Source organism: Gallinula chloropus, assembly GCF_964237585.1.
Source record: "Gallinula chloropus genome assembly, chromosome: 5".
Taxonomy (NCBI): domain Eukaryota; kingdom Metazoa; phylum Chordata; class Aves; order Gruiformes; family Rallidae; genus Gallinula; species Gallinula chloropus.
The window spans coordinates 72,858,459-72,878,991 of NC_140090.1; the positions used below are offsets into that span (position 1 = coordinate 72,858,459).

Below are 20,533 nucleotides of genomic sequence, written 5' to 3' on the forward strand. Positions count from 1 at the left end.
GTTGTTACCCAGTCTTGCTTTGAGAGGACTTCTGAAGTGCACTGTTTCCTTCTATACATTGTCTGAGGGGGTCAGTCAGCTTCATGCAGTTGGCAGAGTCAGAGAGGGACAAACAGATTTTAGTCTTCGCCTAACATAATTTATGTACAGGTTCTGCCACCTCCAAGTACCTTCCACTTCCTGCTCCTAAACTGGCATTTATTTCTCCCTTTAATCATTTGAGAGAAAACTGAGGAGGGATAACCTTCCAGAACTAGTAGCTTTTTGTGTGATCATCCCTACAGGCGTTCTCTACAGGAACACAATGAAACTGTTGACTGAATGCTCTGATTCTGTATCCCAAGCCAAAATGAAGGGATTAAGGAGTTTATGGTATTGCTGAATAACAACACCAATGAAACTTACTAATATTTCATGTGTTCACTATAGAAACTGTATTGCCGACTGAATAGTTGGGCAGTGTGCCCAGGTGGCCAGGAAGGCCAATGGCATCTTGGCTTGTATCAAAAACAGTGTGGCCAGTAGGTCTAGGGAGGTAATTGTGCCCCTGTACTCGGCATTTGTGAGGCCACACCTGGAGTACTGTGTGCAGTTCTGGGCTCCCCACCATAAGAAGGACATTGAGGTCTTCAAGCGAGTGCAGAGAAGGGCAACCAGGCTGGTGAAGGGGCTGGAGGGCAAATCCTATGACAAGCGACTGAGGGAGCTGGGGATGTTTAGTCTGGAGAAGAGGAGGCTGAGGGGAGACCTTATCACTGCCTACAACTACCTGAAGGGAGGTTGTAGAGAGGTGGGAGATGGTCTCTTCAGCCAGGTGACAGGTGATAGGACAAGGGGAAATGGCAAGAAGCTGTGCCAGGGCAGGGTCAGATTAGATGTTAGGAAAAATATTTTCACTGAAAGAGTTGTCAGGGCCTGGAACAGGCTGCCCAGGGAGGGGATTGGGTCACCATCCCTGGATGTGTTTAAAAAATAGGTAGATGAGGTACTTAGGGATATGGTTTAGCATAGGACAGGAATGGTTGGACTCAATCTTAAAGGTCCTTTCCAACCTTGTGATTCTGTGATTTTGTGAAACAGGTCAAAAAATGAGATCTTGACATTATTATTTTAGTAGAAACATGCTGTTGACAGAAACATACGAAGACTAAAGTCTTAACTTAAGGATGTAATTGGAGTTGTGACTAAATATCCAACTGTAATCCCACACAATTAACAGACTAAATTTCTAGTAAATAGGGCTTCCCTATATCTTGAAAAAATGAGTGATGATGATAATTACTTTCTGCAGTAAAAAGAAGAATTTGGATTGGAAAAGTTACCATCTTAACAGATGTCAAACTTTGTTATATTTTCAAGTCCATGACTTGAAATGCCCTCTATAAGAAAAAAATGGAATTTGTACCTGGAATGATGATTCCTCATTGTCCTTGTTCCACAGTCTGTAATCTTGTTCCATGAATTCAACATATGCTCATGATAAAGAAATTAAAACTACAAATCAGATTTCTAAATACTTGTTCAAGAAACAGATACAGTTTTTCATGCAGAATTCCAGATGCAGGGCTGCTGAAAGTAAACATCCTTAACAAGTCTTAGAGGCTTTGTCAGGCACGCTGGGGTCAGAATGAGACAGTTTTTAACTAGTCTCATTTGACACTGAAAGTGCTTTTGAATAGGGAATGTGGGTGTTGGGGGTCAGGGGAGATTGCAGTGCTAAGTACCCTCAAGTGTACGTGTTTGCAGTGCCTAAACAGGAATGAATAAAACTCATAACCAGATTGAGCTTTTTCTATGGCTATAGTGATGTACCCCAGCACTAATCTAAATTAGTTCTTCTATGTTAACAAACGCTAGCATTTCTACTTTGGATATTTTCAAGTATTTACTGCCATTACAGTCACAGGGCCTGAGATAGAAAACTTGGGAAATTATTATTATTGCAGGGAAAAACCAGAGAAGGTTCAATAAAAGCAAGTCTTGCATCTGGGAAGGAACAACCATTCGTTTCAGTACAGGCTGGGGGATGACCTACTGGAGAAGAGCTCTGTGGAGAAGGACCTGGGGGTCCTGGTAAATGACAGGTTTGCCATGAGCCAGCAGTGTGCCCTGGGGGCTAAGAGAGCCAATGGGATCCTGGGGTGCATCAGGAGGAGTGTGGCCAGCAGGTCAAAGGAGGTGATCCTCCCCCTCTGGTCAGACCCCACCTGGAGTATTGTGTCCAGTTCTGGGCTCCCTGGTATAAAAAGGACCGGGATCTCCTGGAGAGAGTCCAGAGAAGGGCTATGAAGATGATTAAGGGCCTGGAGCATCTCCCCTATGAGGAAAGGCTGAGTAAGTTGGGACTGTTCAGCCTTGAGAAGAGAAGACTAACAGGGGATCTAATTAATGTCTATAAGTATCTTAACCATGGAATGCAGGGGGAATTAGCCAGCCCCTTTTCAGTGCTCTGTGGAGACAGGACAAGGGGCAATGGCTGCAAGTTGGAGCACAGGAAGTTCCGCACCAACATGGGGAAGAACTTTTTCCCAGTGAGGGTGACAGAGCCCTGGGACAGGCTGCCCAGGGAGGTGGTGGAGTCTCCATCTCTGGAGATATTCAAGACCCTTCTGGATGCCTATCTGTGCAATATGAGCTGGGGAGCTGCTTTGGCAGGGGGGTTGGACCCGATGATCTCTGGAGGTCCCTTCCAACCCCTACAATTCTGTGATTCTGTGATTACAGCCATAATTTCTAGGTCCCTTTTACCTTCCACTGGTATCTATGTCCAAAGATTTTTTTTTCTTGAGAGGACAGGTGTGTTAACTAAGGAAGAAAATTCCAGAAGTATTTGGTTTCATAAAGGGTTATGTAGTTTGCATGATGCAACACTATGTGAAAGAGTGCCAGGAAGAAAAAAATGGTAGCACAGGAAAAAAAGATGATGATTAATTTTTACTCCTCCAGAAAGGATGATGTGTTCTTCTAACAGTCCAGACTTCCTCTGGGGCTTTGCTCTCTCTATCTCATTGAAGAACAATTATTCTGTAGTTGTTCTGTCAGTTAGATTGGGATTTAAATTGCTAAACTTACACTGTCTGAAGTAAAAACAAGACTTGCTTTCGCATGTGCATGCAGGCAGCGTGCCTATCTGTAAACTGGAGGATGTGTTGTATAGCCCTTTTTGCCTCGTGTTTTTGCAGAGGATGAGTGTACCAACAGATTTATTCCTTGTTGCTTCTTTTTTTGAAGATAAAATTAGTAGACAGGAATAATATTTTAAAACTTCAGTCTATTCTCAAAATGTCAGTGGTGCCAGCCACAAAATATAACTTTGATTCCCAGGCTTTTAACTCCCAGACTGGAAGTGCACGGTTCCCAGACAGGGAAGCTGCGAGTGTGGGTAGTCCTGGGAATGGAATCTCTTCAAGCAGATATTGGTGTTGACTGGTACAAAATCAGGTCTTTTCTGGGCACTCAGATTGACTCACAGTCAATGGTCACCAGTATTACTGAACTGTTTAAAGATGTGTTCAAACAGAACTGTGAATTCTTAAAACAAATACTCAGCAGAGGCAGATTTGGGAACTTGAAAGGCACTGAAGCATTGTGTGACATGCAAAGCCACTGCATTCAGAGCTCCAGTTCGTTATTAGTGAACCTTTAAGTATATCACATTTGCAAGCCATACTTTGCTTTGATACAAGCAGCACTAAAGATAAGAAAGCACATACCCTAATAAGGAGAAACTACACTGGATTTTTAAACCAGCTCAAGATAGGTTGGAATGTGGTGTTTAATTGAATAAATGTAAAAGAACTGCTTTGTTCTTTCATGTTGTTTTATAATAAATTCTTTAAAAATAAGTTCTTTCCATTCAAGGATGATAAGGAGTAATGATAATGATGGCATTACTACAGTTTTAATATGCTGGTTCTCCCTGACTGCTCTTCTACCCCACAGAACAGTAGAAGGATGACAATGGCGAATGTCCTCAAACTGCTCTAACCTTAAATAAGAGAGTTTTGTCTTTTGTTTCAGAACATAAAACATTAAACTCTGTAGTATCAGGACCACTGTGTGATAAAAAACATTAGCTATGCAACTGTAGGCATTGTTTTTATTTTTCTGGTTTTAAGGTTTTTTTATTAAAGTTCTGATATTTTCCACAATTCAGTATGTTTGTGCCATTTCCATGCTTGTGTCCATTCTCTTTGTTCTAATTGCCATCCAGTAGAAAATATTTACCTTGCATTAAAATTTATTATAGTTATGGAGCTCTTATTTTTTCCTGTCTTGATGTGTAGCTGTAGAAAGGGTATTTTTTCTACTGATCTTAAATATTCAGTATAACTTGGTAGTAATATGATGCTTTCTTCCAGAGTCTCCTTTGATAAACCTTTCAGCATGCAGAATTAGAGTAAGAAGCTTGTTCAATGTATAGCTGTTACAAGGGAGGTTTTAGTGAATGGAGTTAGAGCATTGGACAGATGAATAACAGACTTTTCTAAAAGGCTCAGTTCTAGTCTCACTCCTTCATTTCATTGGTGGATGAAGTAAATATTAAATAATTACCAAACGACTTTTTAAGATCCCTCACAATGAGCTGTACAGCGTAGCAAGATAATAAGCTCACCTTCTGAATTAACCAGTCTTCTAGCATTGTTCATTCTGGTAGCCTCAGAATAGTGGCATCTGAAATGTGCAAGACATGCATCCTGGAAGCAAAGTCCTGAAATTGAACATATGCTCCCAGAAGTAGTAAAATGAATTTGTAGGTCACTTTCTCCATGTAAATCTATCAGAAACAAACTCTGATGAAAGGTGATTCTGTAGGTTTGGGGTTGGGGTTTTTTTTGATTGGGATGTTTTTGGCATGACCAGTACTTTTGAGAACATCTCTGGTGACTCCAAAAAAAAATATCTGTGTATTGCAAGTCATTTTGCAAACCTCCCTGGTCAATGAGAAGCTTTTAGGTGCTTTGGAAGTTTGATTTTTTATTCTTGGAGCTCTAGTTTGCGTCAAAACATGAAGCCATGTGGAGGTGCAGGGGAGAGCAGAGTTCCTTTGATCGCATTCTTGGAAACTTGTGTCTGATCCAAGAAGCAGAAAAGGCTGAAGATAAATTGCATTAAAATCATACCAGTACTACTCTGAAGAGGGCTCACAGTATGAGGAAATTGATTCTGGAGGCAGAAGGATGCTATTTTTATGCTCTTGCAGTTTGCAGGTTTAGGATTATAGAACAACAGCAGTAGCATCTCAGTTGGGGGACTAAGTGGTAATTTCATTTTAAGAAGATTGATTTGGACTAACTTTTCAGGTTTAAAATGCTTGCAAGCGTTCTGTATATAATTGCTTTCATTTTGAAACCCCAAAATGGGGCCGGGGGGAGGGGAGGTATCAATTAGATTGTAGAAACGACTGAGAGTTGCATAGTGGTTTATAAGTTGATGTGAATAAAAAGTTTCATGAGCAATTTGAAAGTACTCTTTCTGTTGACTGCTGATAGTGATTCCAGTATCTGGCACATTCATTTAGGAAAAACATCGTAATGTTGACTCTGACTACACGGGACAGTGGTATATAATTCTATGTAGAGTCTAGTATGGTATTAGAAAGATAATAGTGTTATTTTAATGCAGTCTTTAAATGTCAACTTTCTGTTCCTTAAGATTTTCAGAAAAGGTTAAGATAAGTAAATTTCATCTGGGTTTAGTTTGGGTTTTTTTAATGGGCTTTCACTGCTGGTCTTCACATGTTCTGTCTTATGCTGTAACGTGGAATGCCTAAAGCTCTAAAGCACTGCCATGTTTTCCCCATTCTGTTTGTATCACTTTATTTGTAAAATATTATCTGGGCAAGTGTTGTGTAACTATATAGATTTGTATTGGTAAACAGCAGTGTTATACTTTGAGATTATACATTTGTGATAGCACATGGATGTGTGCATAGGGAGTACAACTTGGAAGCTGTGTGGTTATTCTGAGAGGAGAGTAGTAACTTCCCACATCACATCTAATCTTTGAGTAAACAGCAGTTCTTGCTCCAGAGAGAGTGAATCTACATGACACCCAAGCATTGGTTACCCTTATCTTAATGTCATTATGTACTCTGTACGTAATGTAATAAAGGTACTGCCATTATTTCTCTCAAAACCTGTATACAATTGCCAGTAGTTCTTTGGAATATCTGATTTTGTCACCAGCTCAGTAAAAATAACCCACCCCCAAAAACCCAACACTTGGCAAAGGTACATATTTGCTGGCCCGTATGAATCCAAAAATGACAAGTGAAACATGGACCCAATACAAAGCATTGCAAAGAGCAAATTCCATTTAAGTACTGCCTCTACCAGGTAGAGATATTAAAACCACAGTTTTTATATTCTTGGGAAAAGTACAGGAGAAAAACAGCAGAGTTCTAGTCGATGAAAGATCATATCTCTGTTTTCTCATTTTTCCATTGTGTGGTGGTGTTTTTTCACATGGCAAAAGGTGAGCTGGAGTAGGGGGGGTGGCAGGGTGGGTTTGTTGGTTTCTTTGTTTTAGAAAACATTCCTATTTTTTCCATCTCTGTTTACACATCCACTTTTTAGTTTCAGGGACTCAGGAAGACGATGTTTTATGGATAGCAATGGCTGGCACTCATCAAGTATGGGCGCTGATGTTGGAAGGTGGAAAACTACCAAAAGGAAGGTAAGCAGCTATAATAAGAGACATGTGATATTGCTGTTTATCTTGATAAATAGCTTTCAAACCCCAAAGAGAGAGCTAATCAAATTACACAATAAATAATTTTTCTCAACCTGTCCTTAGCTTGAGGCTTACTGCTTCTGTTCAGGCTTAAAAGGCGTGTGTCTGCCTGCTTTTCCCCCACGTCTCTTGGATAAAATGAAAGATGCTACTTTTGCTATAAACCTATGACTTGGTATATGGTATGTTTGTGTAATTGAATGTTACTTTTCATTGTATTTGCAGAATTATCTGGTGTTGAACGATAAACTCAGGTGAAATAGAAGTTGTCTCAAAGGTGTTGAATAATGCCTTGTGTTGCAGTGCAACTGGTTTTGTAACTCCCAACCTTTTGTCCTGTAGCTTCTACTTATGCATAATGTCTGAAGTCTTTCAAACCCGTTTCTGACCGTGGGTACTATTCCTCTGTAGTGATTTAAAGAAAGGGGTCTGCCTTCGCTTCGCTGGCAGCGGAAACGAGGAGAACAGAAACAACGCGTACCCGCACAAGGCCGGCTTCGCGCAGCCCTCAGGCCTCTCCCTGGCGCCCGAGGAACCGTGGAGCTGCCTTTTCGTGGCAGACAGCGAAAGCAGCACGGTGCGAACCATCTCTCTGAAAGACGGAGCAGTGAAGCATCTTGTAGGAGGAGAGAGAGATCCATTGGTAATCAAACTTCCCCACACTGCCCTACTAATATTCCTCAAGCCTGACGTGGAGGAACCACTTTTGGGGTGAGAGGGTAAATCAGTTTCCGTGCCCATCGATTCCTTAACTTCACTGCTTGGAATGCAAATGTGTGCCAGTTGTGACGCTCAGGTTGTAGTGCAGATTGTTGCTCCTCTGATAACAAATTACTTCACTTACCTTTAAAATATCCAAATTGATTCATCATTGTCTGGTCATTAAAGCTGGCTGGATTCATATTGATAACTTAAACATGAGTTTCCATTTCCATGGTTAGCATCCACACTTACCAGTTTTCAGTATCCTTGTTTTGAAGGTGTTTTGGTTTTATTTTCAAATTTTTTTTTAACTTTTTCCATTTAATTACAGTCATTTAAATTCATGTCAACACTGAATATTCAAATGCATTAATTTAATAAAATACTTTTTCAGAATTTGTTTGCCTTTGGTGATGTGGATGGAGCAGGCATAAATGCAAAACTGCAGCATCCCTTAGGAGTAACATGGGACAAAAAAAGAAAACTGCTCTATGTGGCAGATTCTTATAATCATAAGGTAAGTATATAGCTGCTTTTTATATCCAGGCTTTGCAAGTTTTACTACTATGAAGGATTATTTTAGGAACATACAAAGACTGTGCTTGGCTTGGTTAATCTGAGGAAATGGATGATAAGAGTTCTTCTGCGGGTTCTTTCTCTTTCCTTCCTTCCCTTATGGGTCCTTCTCTTTATGACTGTTTTGCTGTCACATTTTGCTGCGTTGGTACAACTGTCCATTGGGGAAAGTGAATTTGAAGTGCAAAGTTATGGTTCAGACTAAAGACCCTTTCCTTACATCTTTCCAAAGCTGCTGAGCTAGAGCAGAAAAGCTAGGAGTACCTACTCAAGAGTACTGCAGGTTTGATAAAACTGGGAGAACAAGAGGACTTGCTTCTCCTTTAAAAAAGCCACCCAAGTTTAGAGAAGTAATGTGGGTTGCCTGCATGGAGCTCAGAGATAAGAGAGATTGTTCTTACGTGAAAGCTGTATAAGCTTTCATGTCTAGAACTGTACCTTGGTTAAATGCATTAAAAGAAATATGGTTTCATTTGAAGAATAGTGTATAACACTAAATGCTTATTGAAATTTCTGTGGCAAATGAAATTTTGTTTCAGGGATTGAAACACTATAAACCCTTCTGCTGTTACTTAGGGAAGAAAAAAACCTTGTCTATTTTAGAAAAAAAACATATATAGGAGTTAGACTTCCAGTTTTATTATGCTCTTACTGTCTTGCAAATATTTCTGGAAAGGCAAAAAATATTAGAAAAACAAGCCATTCCGCATATTTTTAAACCAGAAAGGTCAGTGCCTTCAAAATTATGGAAGAGAACACAGAATGAAGACCAAAGGGAGAAGTGAAGTCCAGCAGGGAATGGGGGAGGGAAAGATGGGAGATGTCATTTGGTAAAGTATAACTTAACTTCTAGGACACACTTGGTAGCTGAGGTGCTCAAAGCTAGTGCTGGCTTCTGAAAGTCTGAAGCATAAGATAATGCAGAACTTGTAAATCGTGCTGTTGCTTTTTTTTTTTTTTTCAAAGATTTTCTTGTATCTTTGTTTATCTTAGATTAAGGTTGTAGATCCCAAGATGAAGAACTGTGCTACCCTGGCAGGCACAGGAGAAGCCAGCAATGTTATTGGTTCCAGCTTTACACAGTCGACATTCAATGAACCAGGAGGTTTGTGTGTTGAAGAAAGTGGCCGCTTGATGTATGTTGCAGACACAAATAATCATCAGATTAAAGTGCTGGATTTGGAAACAAAAATTCTTTCCATGGCAAGTAACACCTATTAAACAGGCTGATAGTACTGTTTTTTATATAAATTACTATTACAGGTTTGGCAAGTGGTATGAAAATCCTATAGCTAATAAACTTTCTGGGTGCAGTAGTTGTATTCACAGAATGTTTTGTGATGATCTGGCAAATAAGCATCGCCTGTTAGCACAGTTGTTAGTTGTGGGGTTTATATTTATATTTTTAATAGCAAATATTTTTATTTGGATTAATCAGTTCTATCTCTTTCCTATTTTTAAAAAATAATTTTGTCCTTCCTTTTTTCTTTGTCACCTGTTGCAGTCTCTCAGAAAGTTTCAGTACAAAAACCAAATTATCATGTGTTAGTTTTTCTTCTCCATGTCAGCTTTGATTGTTCTGTGAAAGCCTATTTGCTTCTGTATAAATAAAATATTTTGTTTGATTTCTACTCACAGTTGCCTATCCTGAATCCAGAAACATGTGATGTTCCAGATAACCTGCCTGAGCAAAAGGACAAAACACCTGGCCTTCCAAAACTGCCTAAATCGGCACCAAATGTTCAACTTCCTTCACTAACTGTTGCTCCTGGAGAGACAATTCAGTTTTTATTAAAGCTGACTCTTCCTCCAGATTCAAAATTGAATGAAGAAGCACCCAATTCCTGGTTTATCACAGCAGAAGGTAAACTGCCCAAGTTGTTTTGTCAGTTGAATAGGAGTAGGTAAAGTACAAAGTGGATTATTTCATGATGTGACTGCAATACAAAAGATCTCAGTCTAATGAATCAAAACATCTCTCTCATCCCTTATGTCCCTGTTGGACCTTGTGATGCAATATGCATTATGTAGAGTTGTTGCATTTAACAGTTGGAGTGCAAAGTTTAAAAAAAGACCACCAAAAAACCAGTAAAAACCCACCCAGCCTGTTGCTTAAACTAATACATGCTGCATTATTTATTTTTCAACTTTATTGGAACGAGCTGCTAGTGAGGGCTTGCAAAGGTACTGATGATTCTCCTTAGATGTTCGTCTTCTCCACTCTGAACAGCTCGTCCCAGCCCTACAGTCAGTGTCTGATATAGAGCTCACCGTGAAGCTGAAGCATATTCCTTTCCTTTTGCTTTTGTCTATTCCAAAAAGTATTTGAGGTACTTTTATAACTAACCACTTTGAACTACTTTGCTGTAATTCATATTTGCATATTTCTGCTTAAAAATGTCTGTAACACACTTTCTTATGTAAAAGGTAAATTACAGTATGTCGGGTCAGCAGAAATGATTGACCTTTCCTACAAGCTCTTTTGCTGACTTCATGTGTGACCTTGGACAACTCTTTCAGTCACTGTGTACCTTGGTTACTCTGAAATGGGAATATTATTGTTGTTGTTGTTGTTAATAATAATAATAATTTGGAATAATGGAAATATTTCATGTTACAGCAGTTTCCTGAGCCTAAATTAATCTCTCTCAACTCGCTTACGTATTCTAAAAGAGCACATGGGTTATGTTCACGTGGTGTGCTGCTGGAGTGGTTTAATTCTAGCCATCATTGCCATCCTTACACTGGAGATTATGCCTATAACATGAGTAGTAGAATAGACCATGTGAGTGTTCCCTAAAATTCTCTTCAGTACAAAAATAGCAAGGTTATCTGAAATGCCTTCTTGCACAGGCTGACCATTAGTGGGTGTACAGAGAGCATGCTTTCCAGTGGTCTAGCTGTACCCAAAAGGGAGAATCTATCTGTGCCCTTGGAAGTACCATATGAATGACAATATAAAAAAACAATCCATATTTTTTCACATTCTTTTTGTATAGAAACAGTTTTACCTTGGGTTTCAGTTACTCAGCTGTGACTCATTTGCTTTAATACATTCATGCTCTGTAAGAAAAATATTTTATCTCACTGGAATATCACTACTTCTAAAAAGCATCCCATAGTAGGTGCTGTGTGCCCAAGTAAAACTGCTGCCACAAACTAGTGTTCTTGAAGGTGAACACTTGGCATTCAGGCTAAGTGGAAAACATCATAATGCATGGCATTATGTTACGTGTTGGAGGAAGTGAACAACCACAGAATCACCTTTAAGATTGAGTCCAACCATTCCCATCCTATGCTAAACCATATCTATTAAGTACCTCATCTACCCTGTTTTTTAAACACATCCGACACATGGTGACTCAACCACCTCCCTGGGCAGCCTGTTCCAGGCCCCAAAAACTCTTTCAGTGAAAAATTCTTTCCTAACATTTAATCTGAACCTGATACCAACAAGATACCCACAAAGCCAGTCTAGAGCAGAGGAAATCTTAGCTGACTGTTTAATGAGTTGCTGAATAGTTTTTAAAAAATAAAAAATGTTATTTTCTTTAGTATCTGTGTTTTTGATGTTGATACTGCATCATTTGTACCTTCAATAGATTTTATTTTTTTTAAAAAAAGCAATAGAACATTTATATTTCAGTTATGTTCACTCAATAGTTGTACTGCATTGGATAACATTTATTTTTAGAAATGCTGCTAGATTTTAAAAATATACTAATTTTTAGTAATTGTTCTCTGGCTGAATTTTCATGCCATATTGGCTTTTACAACGATAAATACTTGTTAATAGTTATCCCTCCTTCCAGTTAAGCTGATCTGAAAGTAATTATCTCTTTATCTTTAGAAACGTCTTTTGTTGGCCAGCTTTCAAAGTTTCCATGTGGTAGCATAATTAAATTGATTGCTTTTAAAATCAGTCAACAAATGCTGTACAGGCACTGCAATTTGTTTATATGCCTCATGATTTAAAGTACTTTCTCATTCCAGTTAGTGAATTTAGAGTACAAATAGACTATTACCAGGAGAGTCAGCACACTTTTTGGCCTACAAAATCTCCAGATATTGCTGAAGTAAAGATATATGCAATAGCTTTAAGGGTTAGTAAAATTGGAGAATGTAAGCGACCTAAACTGAGTAAGTCATTGCAAGCTTGTAATTTCTAGAGCCAGCTTTTAGGTAATCTCTGGAAAATGCCAGAAAGAGCCCTTCACAGAATCACTTGGTTGGAAAAGACCTTTAAGATCATCAAGTCCAAACATTCCTGTCCTATGCTAAACCATATCTCTAACCTTCATCAATCTCACAGTGAATTAGAGGACAATGCCATGACCTAGGTACATTTATGGTTCAGTTCATGTACTCTTAAATGTTTAAATAAATGTGAAACTCAAATTCTGCTGTAACAGCCTGAACATTGTTAAATTGCAGCAACCCACTTGTAAAGCCAACACTTCTTTTTGGAAGCACCATAATGAATTTGAAGTTTTATGCATTTGTGGCAGATACTGTACCTGGAATATTAGATGCCTGATACAGATGTGTAGCAGCCATTAGTTTAAAGGGTTTTGCTTGCATGTCACAGAAAAAAACCCGACCTTAAGCATAGAGGATTGCAGATCCATTTCATTTAGCTGAGATACATTGTGCCTATACCTGTAGTTCTAAAGCAAAGTCATGAATCTCTCCGTCTTTAAATGACTACTAAAGAAGAATTTGTAATTGTTTTGGGGTTTTTTTTGCGGTTATTTGTTGGTGGTTGGTTGTTGTTTTCCCATGACTGGGAAAGTCAAGAAGGAAATTTCATGTTGCACATGAAAAGAAAGCCCATGTTGTCCTGTCAGCAAAATCATTGTCTTCTGTGGGTTTCAGGCATGGTGTTAAATATTCTAATGATAAAATTTGTTCTTATTTTACAGATAATACCTGGTTGCTTCAAGGACAGTGTCTGTCTGGAGAAATAAAGGATGTTTCCTGTCAAACAGTCATTCCCTTTCAGTTACCCAGGAGCTGTCTGTCTGCTGAAGGCATCCTGGCTGTCAAAGCGTGCCTCTACTATTGCAGCAAAGGTAGCAGTGCCTGTATGATGAAAGGAATCTCATTCAGTCAGCCTTTACAGATAACTAGTACAAATCAATCCAGCTTGACTCAAGTTGAACTGATACACACATTTTCAACCAACTAACCCAAAGCCAGCTAATTTTCATATTTTTATTTTACTATCCACAATTTCTGTAAGAGAAAACTTTTCTCTGTTGTTCATTTTCCTGGAGCTTATGACAAAGCTAATAAATAATATACTTGATAAAATGAAATAAGTTCCCTACAGCTTAACATGAAAATTTGTCATCACAGCCTCATTTCTTTTTATTACAGCAGCAGCAATAATATTATAATTCTCTAGACTCTGTTGCCAATTGTGAATATATTGGATATATGCTATGCCAAGCAATGAGCAACAACTTTTAGAGTCTTGAAAGAGCTGGTGTTACTTTGTGATGTTACTGTAAGGAGTTCTTTGCACTGTACATAGTGTTACAATAGCTAGATCATTTTGAACTAAGTCACAAATTCCTTTTGTGCCCTTATTAAATTTTAATAGAATGTCAAAACAAAAAGTTTCTTTCTCTAGGTTGTAAAAGAAGTATCTTGCTTATTTTTTGTAATGGCATTTATGACACATGTATTTTGAAAATACATCTTAAACTAGGTGCAGCTCTAATTTTATGCAAACTTGAGTGTTTTGCTTAACTAGATATGACTGCCTTATATGAAGAGCATAGTTTCATGGAAATATTTGTGTGAAGTGTTCAAGTTCCTGCAGAACAATCTCATGCTGATTTCTAACAATGTGCCTCTCTAATCTGTGTATATACACATATAAAGGAAAAAACCAAACATAAAACCATGCTGGAGTTTTTCTGATACATACCAATTTACATTTTATAGTAAGTAGTAGGTAATGGTTGAATATCGAAATGGCAAAAATTGTCAGGCAGAGTGAATCACTTTCCTACCTTTATGTTTTCTGTCTGAAGACTTCTGTCTTGCAAATAGAGAAAACTAAGAGTATTATACTCCTGAAGTCTGATTCAGAATCTTTTGAAGTCACTGTTAGTCCTCTGGTTTGTAATGGTGGCCACTGAAACAGAACTATTTATTTAATAATGGATTATTTACATTCATGCGTAGAGGTTCTGAGCTTTTACTAGAAAACTGGTAACCTGCTTTAAAACTGAATTACAGAACTCTGCCTTTGGTGGTTCAGTGTTTTGCAAGTAAAATTCCTTCAATTTGCCAGAGCAGGTAGCAGGAATACAGGAGGAGGGGCAAGATCTTTGCTTTTTTCCTCTTCTTGTGGAAGAGTTTCCACAGTGCTGAAGTGGTAATTGGATTAGGCTCTGTGTTCTAGTTATGAGAATCAGTTCTGAAAAGATGATTTTGGTTTAAGTTTGAATATGGTAATTTTAGATATATTATGAAGTACAGTAGTGAAAGAGTTTTTATGTTGTCTTTTGTAAAACAATCACCATTGTTCCTGGCACCTGTCAGTAAATCCTTGGTGTGATTTCTTGTTGCTCTTTCTTACTTGAAGACTGACTGATATGTTGGTCGTGAACCCAAGAAGCTTTTGTTTAAAGGGAACCATATGGACTGGTGTGGTTTTTCCTTCCATTGAAATGCCAGTCTATCTGCAAGTTCTCTGTAGTAAAAGAAATGGTTATTACCTCACCTGTCAGCAAGGCAGAGGCTGAACTGTTATTTTTCTTGTGTTTGTTTTTAAGCAACTTTCCTAATTCAGTGTTTCAGCTCAATTGGGTAAGCCTCAATTCTCACATGCCATTTTGAAGAAGAAAGCTTTGCTACTTTGTTCATAGATTGCAAGCACTAGTGGAAGGATGAAGGAAAAGAAACCAACTGGGGCATTTATCTCTTTCTTTTTTTTTTACACTTTAATACAACTCCTTCAGAACTTTTTGTTCATTTGTTTAGCTTTGGATGGTAGCCAGGAAACCTTAGATCTGCTTCCAGCTAGCCCACGGATTTTCTGTTACTTGCTGAAAAAAAACAAGCATTAGTTTCAGAAGTTCAGAATAATGAACCAACTGTGATAGTTATCTTCAACATACAATTCAATGGTTGGGTTTTTTTTCCTCTCATTTTCAACTAGAATAATGTATTTGCATATTTCAATGGGATGAGATCATCATTCTGCCTGTATTCTAGCCTTCAAAAGAAAAAGGCCAACAAACCTGTTTCTTATTGACACTTTTTAATGTATTGTTATAGGGGAAAGTCTGTATATTCCTAAATTTATTTAACTATAGTGTGTAATGTTTTAGTATTGTAGATATATTTTCTATCTAAATGTACATATATAAATGTGTGTTTAAGTGTCAGATCCTTTTTGGTTTTAACTTTTAGTTATTGCACGTAGAAACACTCAGAACCACTATAAGCTTAATTTGAAAGGGTGACAGTAGGTCGTAGGAAACTTGCATAAGCATCAAGCTAAGTCTGTGATCAAACTGTAAAGACCTAAGCCTATGATCAAACTGTAAAGAACCCTTAAATACTTAGTTGTAGCCAAATTTCAACAGAGAGAGTGGTGAGGTGCTGGAACAGGCTGCCCAGAGAGGTGGTGGATGCCCCGTCCCTGGAGGTGTTCAAGGCCAGGTTGGATGGGGCCCTGGGCAACCTTGTGTAGATCCAGGCCTGGAGATTGGTGTCCCTGCCTGTGGCAGGGGGGTTGGAACTCTATGGTCCTTGGGGTCCCTTCCAACCCAGACCAGTCTATGATTCTATGATTCAAACAACTGTATTTCCTGGAAAACAGCTTCAGCTTTACTAGTGGCGAACAGGCGGGCCTTTGGAGCCAGGGGTTTGACACGATGATCCTTATGGGGCCCTTCCAACTCAGTATATTCTGTGATTCAGTATCTGTTTGAACCAGTTTTTTGTTGTCTTTTAAGTTCATGTCTTGTGGTAGATGACTGAATCTTACATGAACCAGGGGAGTGGAGCCTGTGATGCTGTATCCATCCTGCTATTGCTCTTTCTACAAAGCCTCAGAGCATTCCTTGCTACTGTGCTATAATGGCTTTCTCCATCATCATAGTGAGCAGCTTATTCTCAGTGTGCTCCAGTTCTCACTGATGAGGTTACTGGGGTTGTTCTGCTCCTCACTCACCGAGTCTGTATGTTCAATGTGATTGGCCTTTAATTGTATTACCTAAGGATATGTCGTGATTGACCAAGGAACAGCATACACTTTCCCCTGGTCACTCCTGTGTCAGTTGTGGCATACAGACATTCGAATGTTCTATAATTAGAAAAACATATTTTTTAAGCTTATGCTGTTAGGGATGCTGTTTCCATTGCTTTCTCCACACCCTACTCTCACAACAAATTAACAAGGACCATAAATGTAACCAGACAGGCAAACAACACAAGTACAGAATCATAGAGTAGACAAGCTACAGATACTTAGTTCAGATAAGTACTAGAAAGCATCTTCAAAATATGATTCAGAAAAACAGAAGGTGTTAACTACTCTGAATGCTGAAAAATCAGATACATTGATGATGACCATCTCTTTGTATGGTAATTTAGTTTATTAGTGTTCCCTGATACAAAATATATGAGCAGATTGGTATGGCTCAGCACTCCCAGATTTGTATCTTACAGTAAAGGCATGTAATTCAAGCCCTTTTCAGACCATCTCTTTCCACACACTTTAACAGGTTTTGCATCAGACCATAATAAAGTAATAAATTACTATAGCAAATCTCTACAAAGCATATTGGTCATGGTTGTATTGTATCATGGAAACAAGTTTAGTGGTGTTTGCAGTTTTTAGTTGCAGCGTTTGCTTTTCTGGAACAGCTTTTTGTTTTGAATATATTAATAGTTCTGTGAGATGTTTTTAGAAACTTTATTTAATTGCAGTATTGTTCATTAGACTAGGAAAAAGATAACATGTTTCAAAGAGGGAGTGTAATGTATTTTAATAACTCTTTCATGTTTGAATTCAGTTGTATCATTCTGTAGTTTGTTCCCTTCTGTTGAAGGAAGGGTAGGGGTTTTGGCTGTCTGAACCTATTGATGGGCACATATTGTATGCATATGTTTTTAACTGATTCCTTTTTGGGTTAGAGCCTCACATGTCATTCTGGGCTTTTCTACTGCATGTACTTCATAGTATGTGATTTGCCCCTCAGGTGTTCCACTTGTAGAGCACTATGTTTGTATGATGCTGTGATAAAGTCATGATACAAAGCAAGGACAGCCCAGATGAGGAATATATAAAAAAGTAATTTATATCGTCATGTATGCCTTATCTGCTAAGCCTCAGCAAAGGTGCATATGGCTTCCATTACATTGTATATATTCTTAATGCACTTTTTTATTCCAATGGGCAAATCTCATAGATCAAAACATGGGTAAAACTATATTTTGTTTTTCTTTAAGAATGTAAAGAAAAACATATTCCATATCTCTTGCTGAGAGGAGGGGGATGATCAGGATGAAGTGACTTCCCTTCTCGTGCAGCAGCATGTCCTTCTGTTCCTTTAAATATTTATACTCTTTTAGCAAAGTGTGTTGTGTTATTGACCACAAATTCTCTTGAGTTTTTGATTCCTAACAAGGTTTTCTACATATATGGAAGCTTTAAATGTCTGACTTTTAACTAGATATATCACTCTTCAAAATGGCTTATAGTTTAGTTGGCAATAGCAGAGATTTATGTACATTCTTATCATCTGTAAGTTTTCTAAATCACTATTACTCATTAAGGCTTACCTCAGTGACACATTGCAGCTAAAATTCCACCTAAGTGTGATCATAAACTGTGTATTGCAACTCAGTAGTTGTATAATGTGCAGAAGTTGCTGTGACACATTGTGTATGTGTGTCCTCCAGGCTGCAGTTGTGCTACCTGAGGAGAATTTACCATGCGCAGCAGCATATCAACCATCAGTTGATACCATAACCATCAGTTATTTCAGTCCAGTTGCTCGTTTAATCAGTTGAAATTACTCATATATGTTATCAAAGATTTAGTATTTAGAATTAATCATTATAGTTTTAATTGAAATTGATTTTTCAGGGATTTGAGAAGCTTCTCTTAAGCAGGGAAACTGTTAAGAGTGGTGACAGTTGGAGACACTTGTTGAAAATGTGAGACCTGATTATTTTTTAATTAAACCACTACATCTGTCTCATTCTACAACAGATCACAAATTAAGAAATGGTCTTGCTAATATTTTACATTCCATCATGTTCATATAACCACGTGTGACTACTGTATTCCATCTGAAGCAGCTGGGTTTCAGTTTTTAGTTTTTATACTATTCTATGTAAAATCATTTACTCGTTAGAGATTAGGATTTGGTTTTGTTAAGGATTCAGCATACCTATGACTGAATTTTCAAGTTTATCTTAGTTTCTTTGTCGTAACATTATGGGGGATTTCATTTAGGCTTTTTGGTCTGTCATTTTCCCCTGTAGTTTCCCCAAGAATGAAATGCAGCCAGTGTTTTGTTACTTTGGAGGGATCCACGTGGGATAATTACCTCCAGCAGTCCCGTGCCCCTCCTTTATATAGGGATGAGGATATAAACAGCAAGTGCAATGGGGCTGCCTCATATACAGATAGCAGCTCACTCCCAAAGGGTACAGATAAGGTGAGGATTACACCAGGACACTGACTCTCAGAATGGATAGACCTGGTGCGTGCTGGCTTTCTGGGGTTTCCTGCTTGCTAGGTCTACTTCTATTTATGGCCTTAAAATCATGCTCTGTAGACAAGGCAAGAATCTTGCCCTTGTTATTCGTGCAAAAATCTTCAATTAATTGATTAATTAGTACTCTTCAAAATAACCTTGTAATAACTATGGGATTCTAGGACTTATCTGGACCCTCCCCCATGATTCTTGGATGCATTAGAATAACATTGTGTCCTCAGGTCAGCTTCATCAAGCTTTACAATGACACAACTACTGTCAGATTTTTTACTTTTACCTCTGGCCCTGTCCAGTGAGTTCCTGAAGTTGTTTCTAGATCTCCCAGTGCATCCTGTCAAACTTGAATAGCCTATGCAGAGATTTTGGTGGCTCTTAGTTTCAGAAAACTTTGATACTACAAATTAATTACTCGGCCTGTTAGGTGATTTGAAAGATACCCCAGATTGCTATCTTGTTACAGATTGTGCTTAATTCTTTTTGGAGGGTAATGCATTCTAGGTAACTGGAAGCCTTGGATGTAAGCTGTTGATAGGTCTACCTTCATTTAGTGCTCTGCACTCAACGTGCCTCAGAAGAGCGATATCCCACACTGCGTATTTGCCCTTTTGTCTAAGGATGTAGAAACTCAGCCCATCTGTCCAGTGTCAGACTTCATAAAAAGCAAGATAACGATTCCCAATTTGATTTTTGCAAACTTGTTTTTTTAAAAAATGAGAGCTTGTTTTTAAACTTCTGATTAAATTTTAATATTTGGTTCTGAACACATTCAGGAAATCTGTCCTCAGAGTTGTCTGTATCAGATAACTGGCTTCCAGGTTTTAAAAATTTAGGATATCTAGTAGAGGATCAGAATTGCTAAATGTTTTTGTATGTTGAATATCTAACTTTAAAACTATCCCAATTTAATTTTTAAAGGAAAATGGGTGAAAATGAAAATTTCTCTTTAAATAATTACCATTTGTGTACCATTAATCACTAAAACCTGTGTTTTTATAAATAAATAATTAAAGAAGATTAAGGTAGTTGTAAAACTGCTACTGGGTGAAAACCAGGTGCTCCAAGGCTAGTGGAGAGTACTTTTAGTAATAAAAGTCTGCATTACATCTTCGTGGCTGAAGGAAAAAACAGTGCCTTGCATAAAATTACTTGGAAGTGTATCTTTTCAGAAACGTTGGAGTACTTATAGAAGTAAGGTGCTTGACCTTCATGATTTGCAAGTTTCAAGGTTTTTTTAGAATCTTGTATTAATTCTGAAACTGAAAAGTTTTCCTTCATGTTTTTGAGTTAAGTTGAAGCTAAGGTGCTTTTTGTTCCGGCTCCTCTTCTTATGAAGCACTTTAAATTTAATGGCTTTTTCTTCAATCTTGTGAACCTACTTCTGAAACTATTGTTACCTCTTTTGTACGCTTCAAAACAGGCTTGACAAGGAGGTCTCAAACATCGTGCTGAAGCTGGGGTGCGAGTGGGATGGAGGGCAGAACATCTGTTGGTCTAAAAGGGCGAGGATTATGCTGCTTGGTACTGGAGAGGTAGAGGGTCTTTGATGTTGGTTTGTTAGGGTTTTTTTTTTTTTTCAGTTCTACAGATCAGCAACGATTCTTTAAATGGCAGAGGGTTGTGTGTAGAGGCAGCTAGGAAGGATCAGGTTCTCTCACTGTGAAACCATATAGCTTCATTTAGATTCTGATGCTGGGATGTCTAAATATCCTGGCAGTGTAATGCTTTTGAAGAAAGTCACATACAAGTGCTTACTTAACACCTTAATAAAT

At 38.2% G+C, this 20,533-nt stretch overlaps 1 protein-coding gene across 2 annotated transcripts in view; it reads left to right on the forward strand.

Moving 5' to 3' along the window:
* Positions 1–13,202, forward strand: part of NHLRC2 (NHL repeat containing 2) — a gene marked incomplete at its 5' end in the record, with an annotated part of 28,839 nt that extends 15,637 nt beyond the window's left edge. For both annotated transcript variants that reach the window (XM_084264326.1, XM_084264327.1), the window contains 6 exons: positions 6,579–6,678; positions 7,147–7,378; positions 7,832–7,954; positions 9,007–9,216; positions 9,652–9,877; positions 12,936–13,202. In XM_084264326.1, coding sequence (XP_084120452.1) covers positions 6,579–6,678; positions 7,147–7,378; positions 7,832–7,954; positions 9,007–9,216; positions 9,652–9,877; positions 12,936–13,201 — 1,157 coding nt within the window. In that variant the 3' untranslated portion in view covers position 13,202. The remainder of the gene's footprint in view (positions 1–6,578; positions 6,679–7,146; positions 7,379–7,831; positions 7,955–9,006; positions 9,217–9,651; positions 9,878–12,935) is intronic.
* Positions 13,203–20,533: the final 7,331 nt, after the last annotated feature.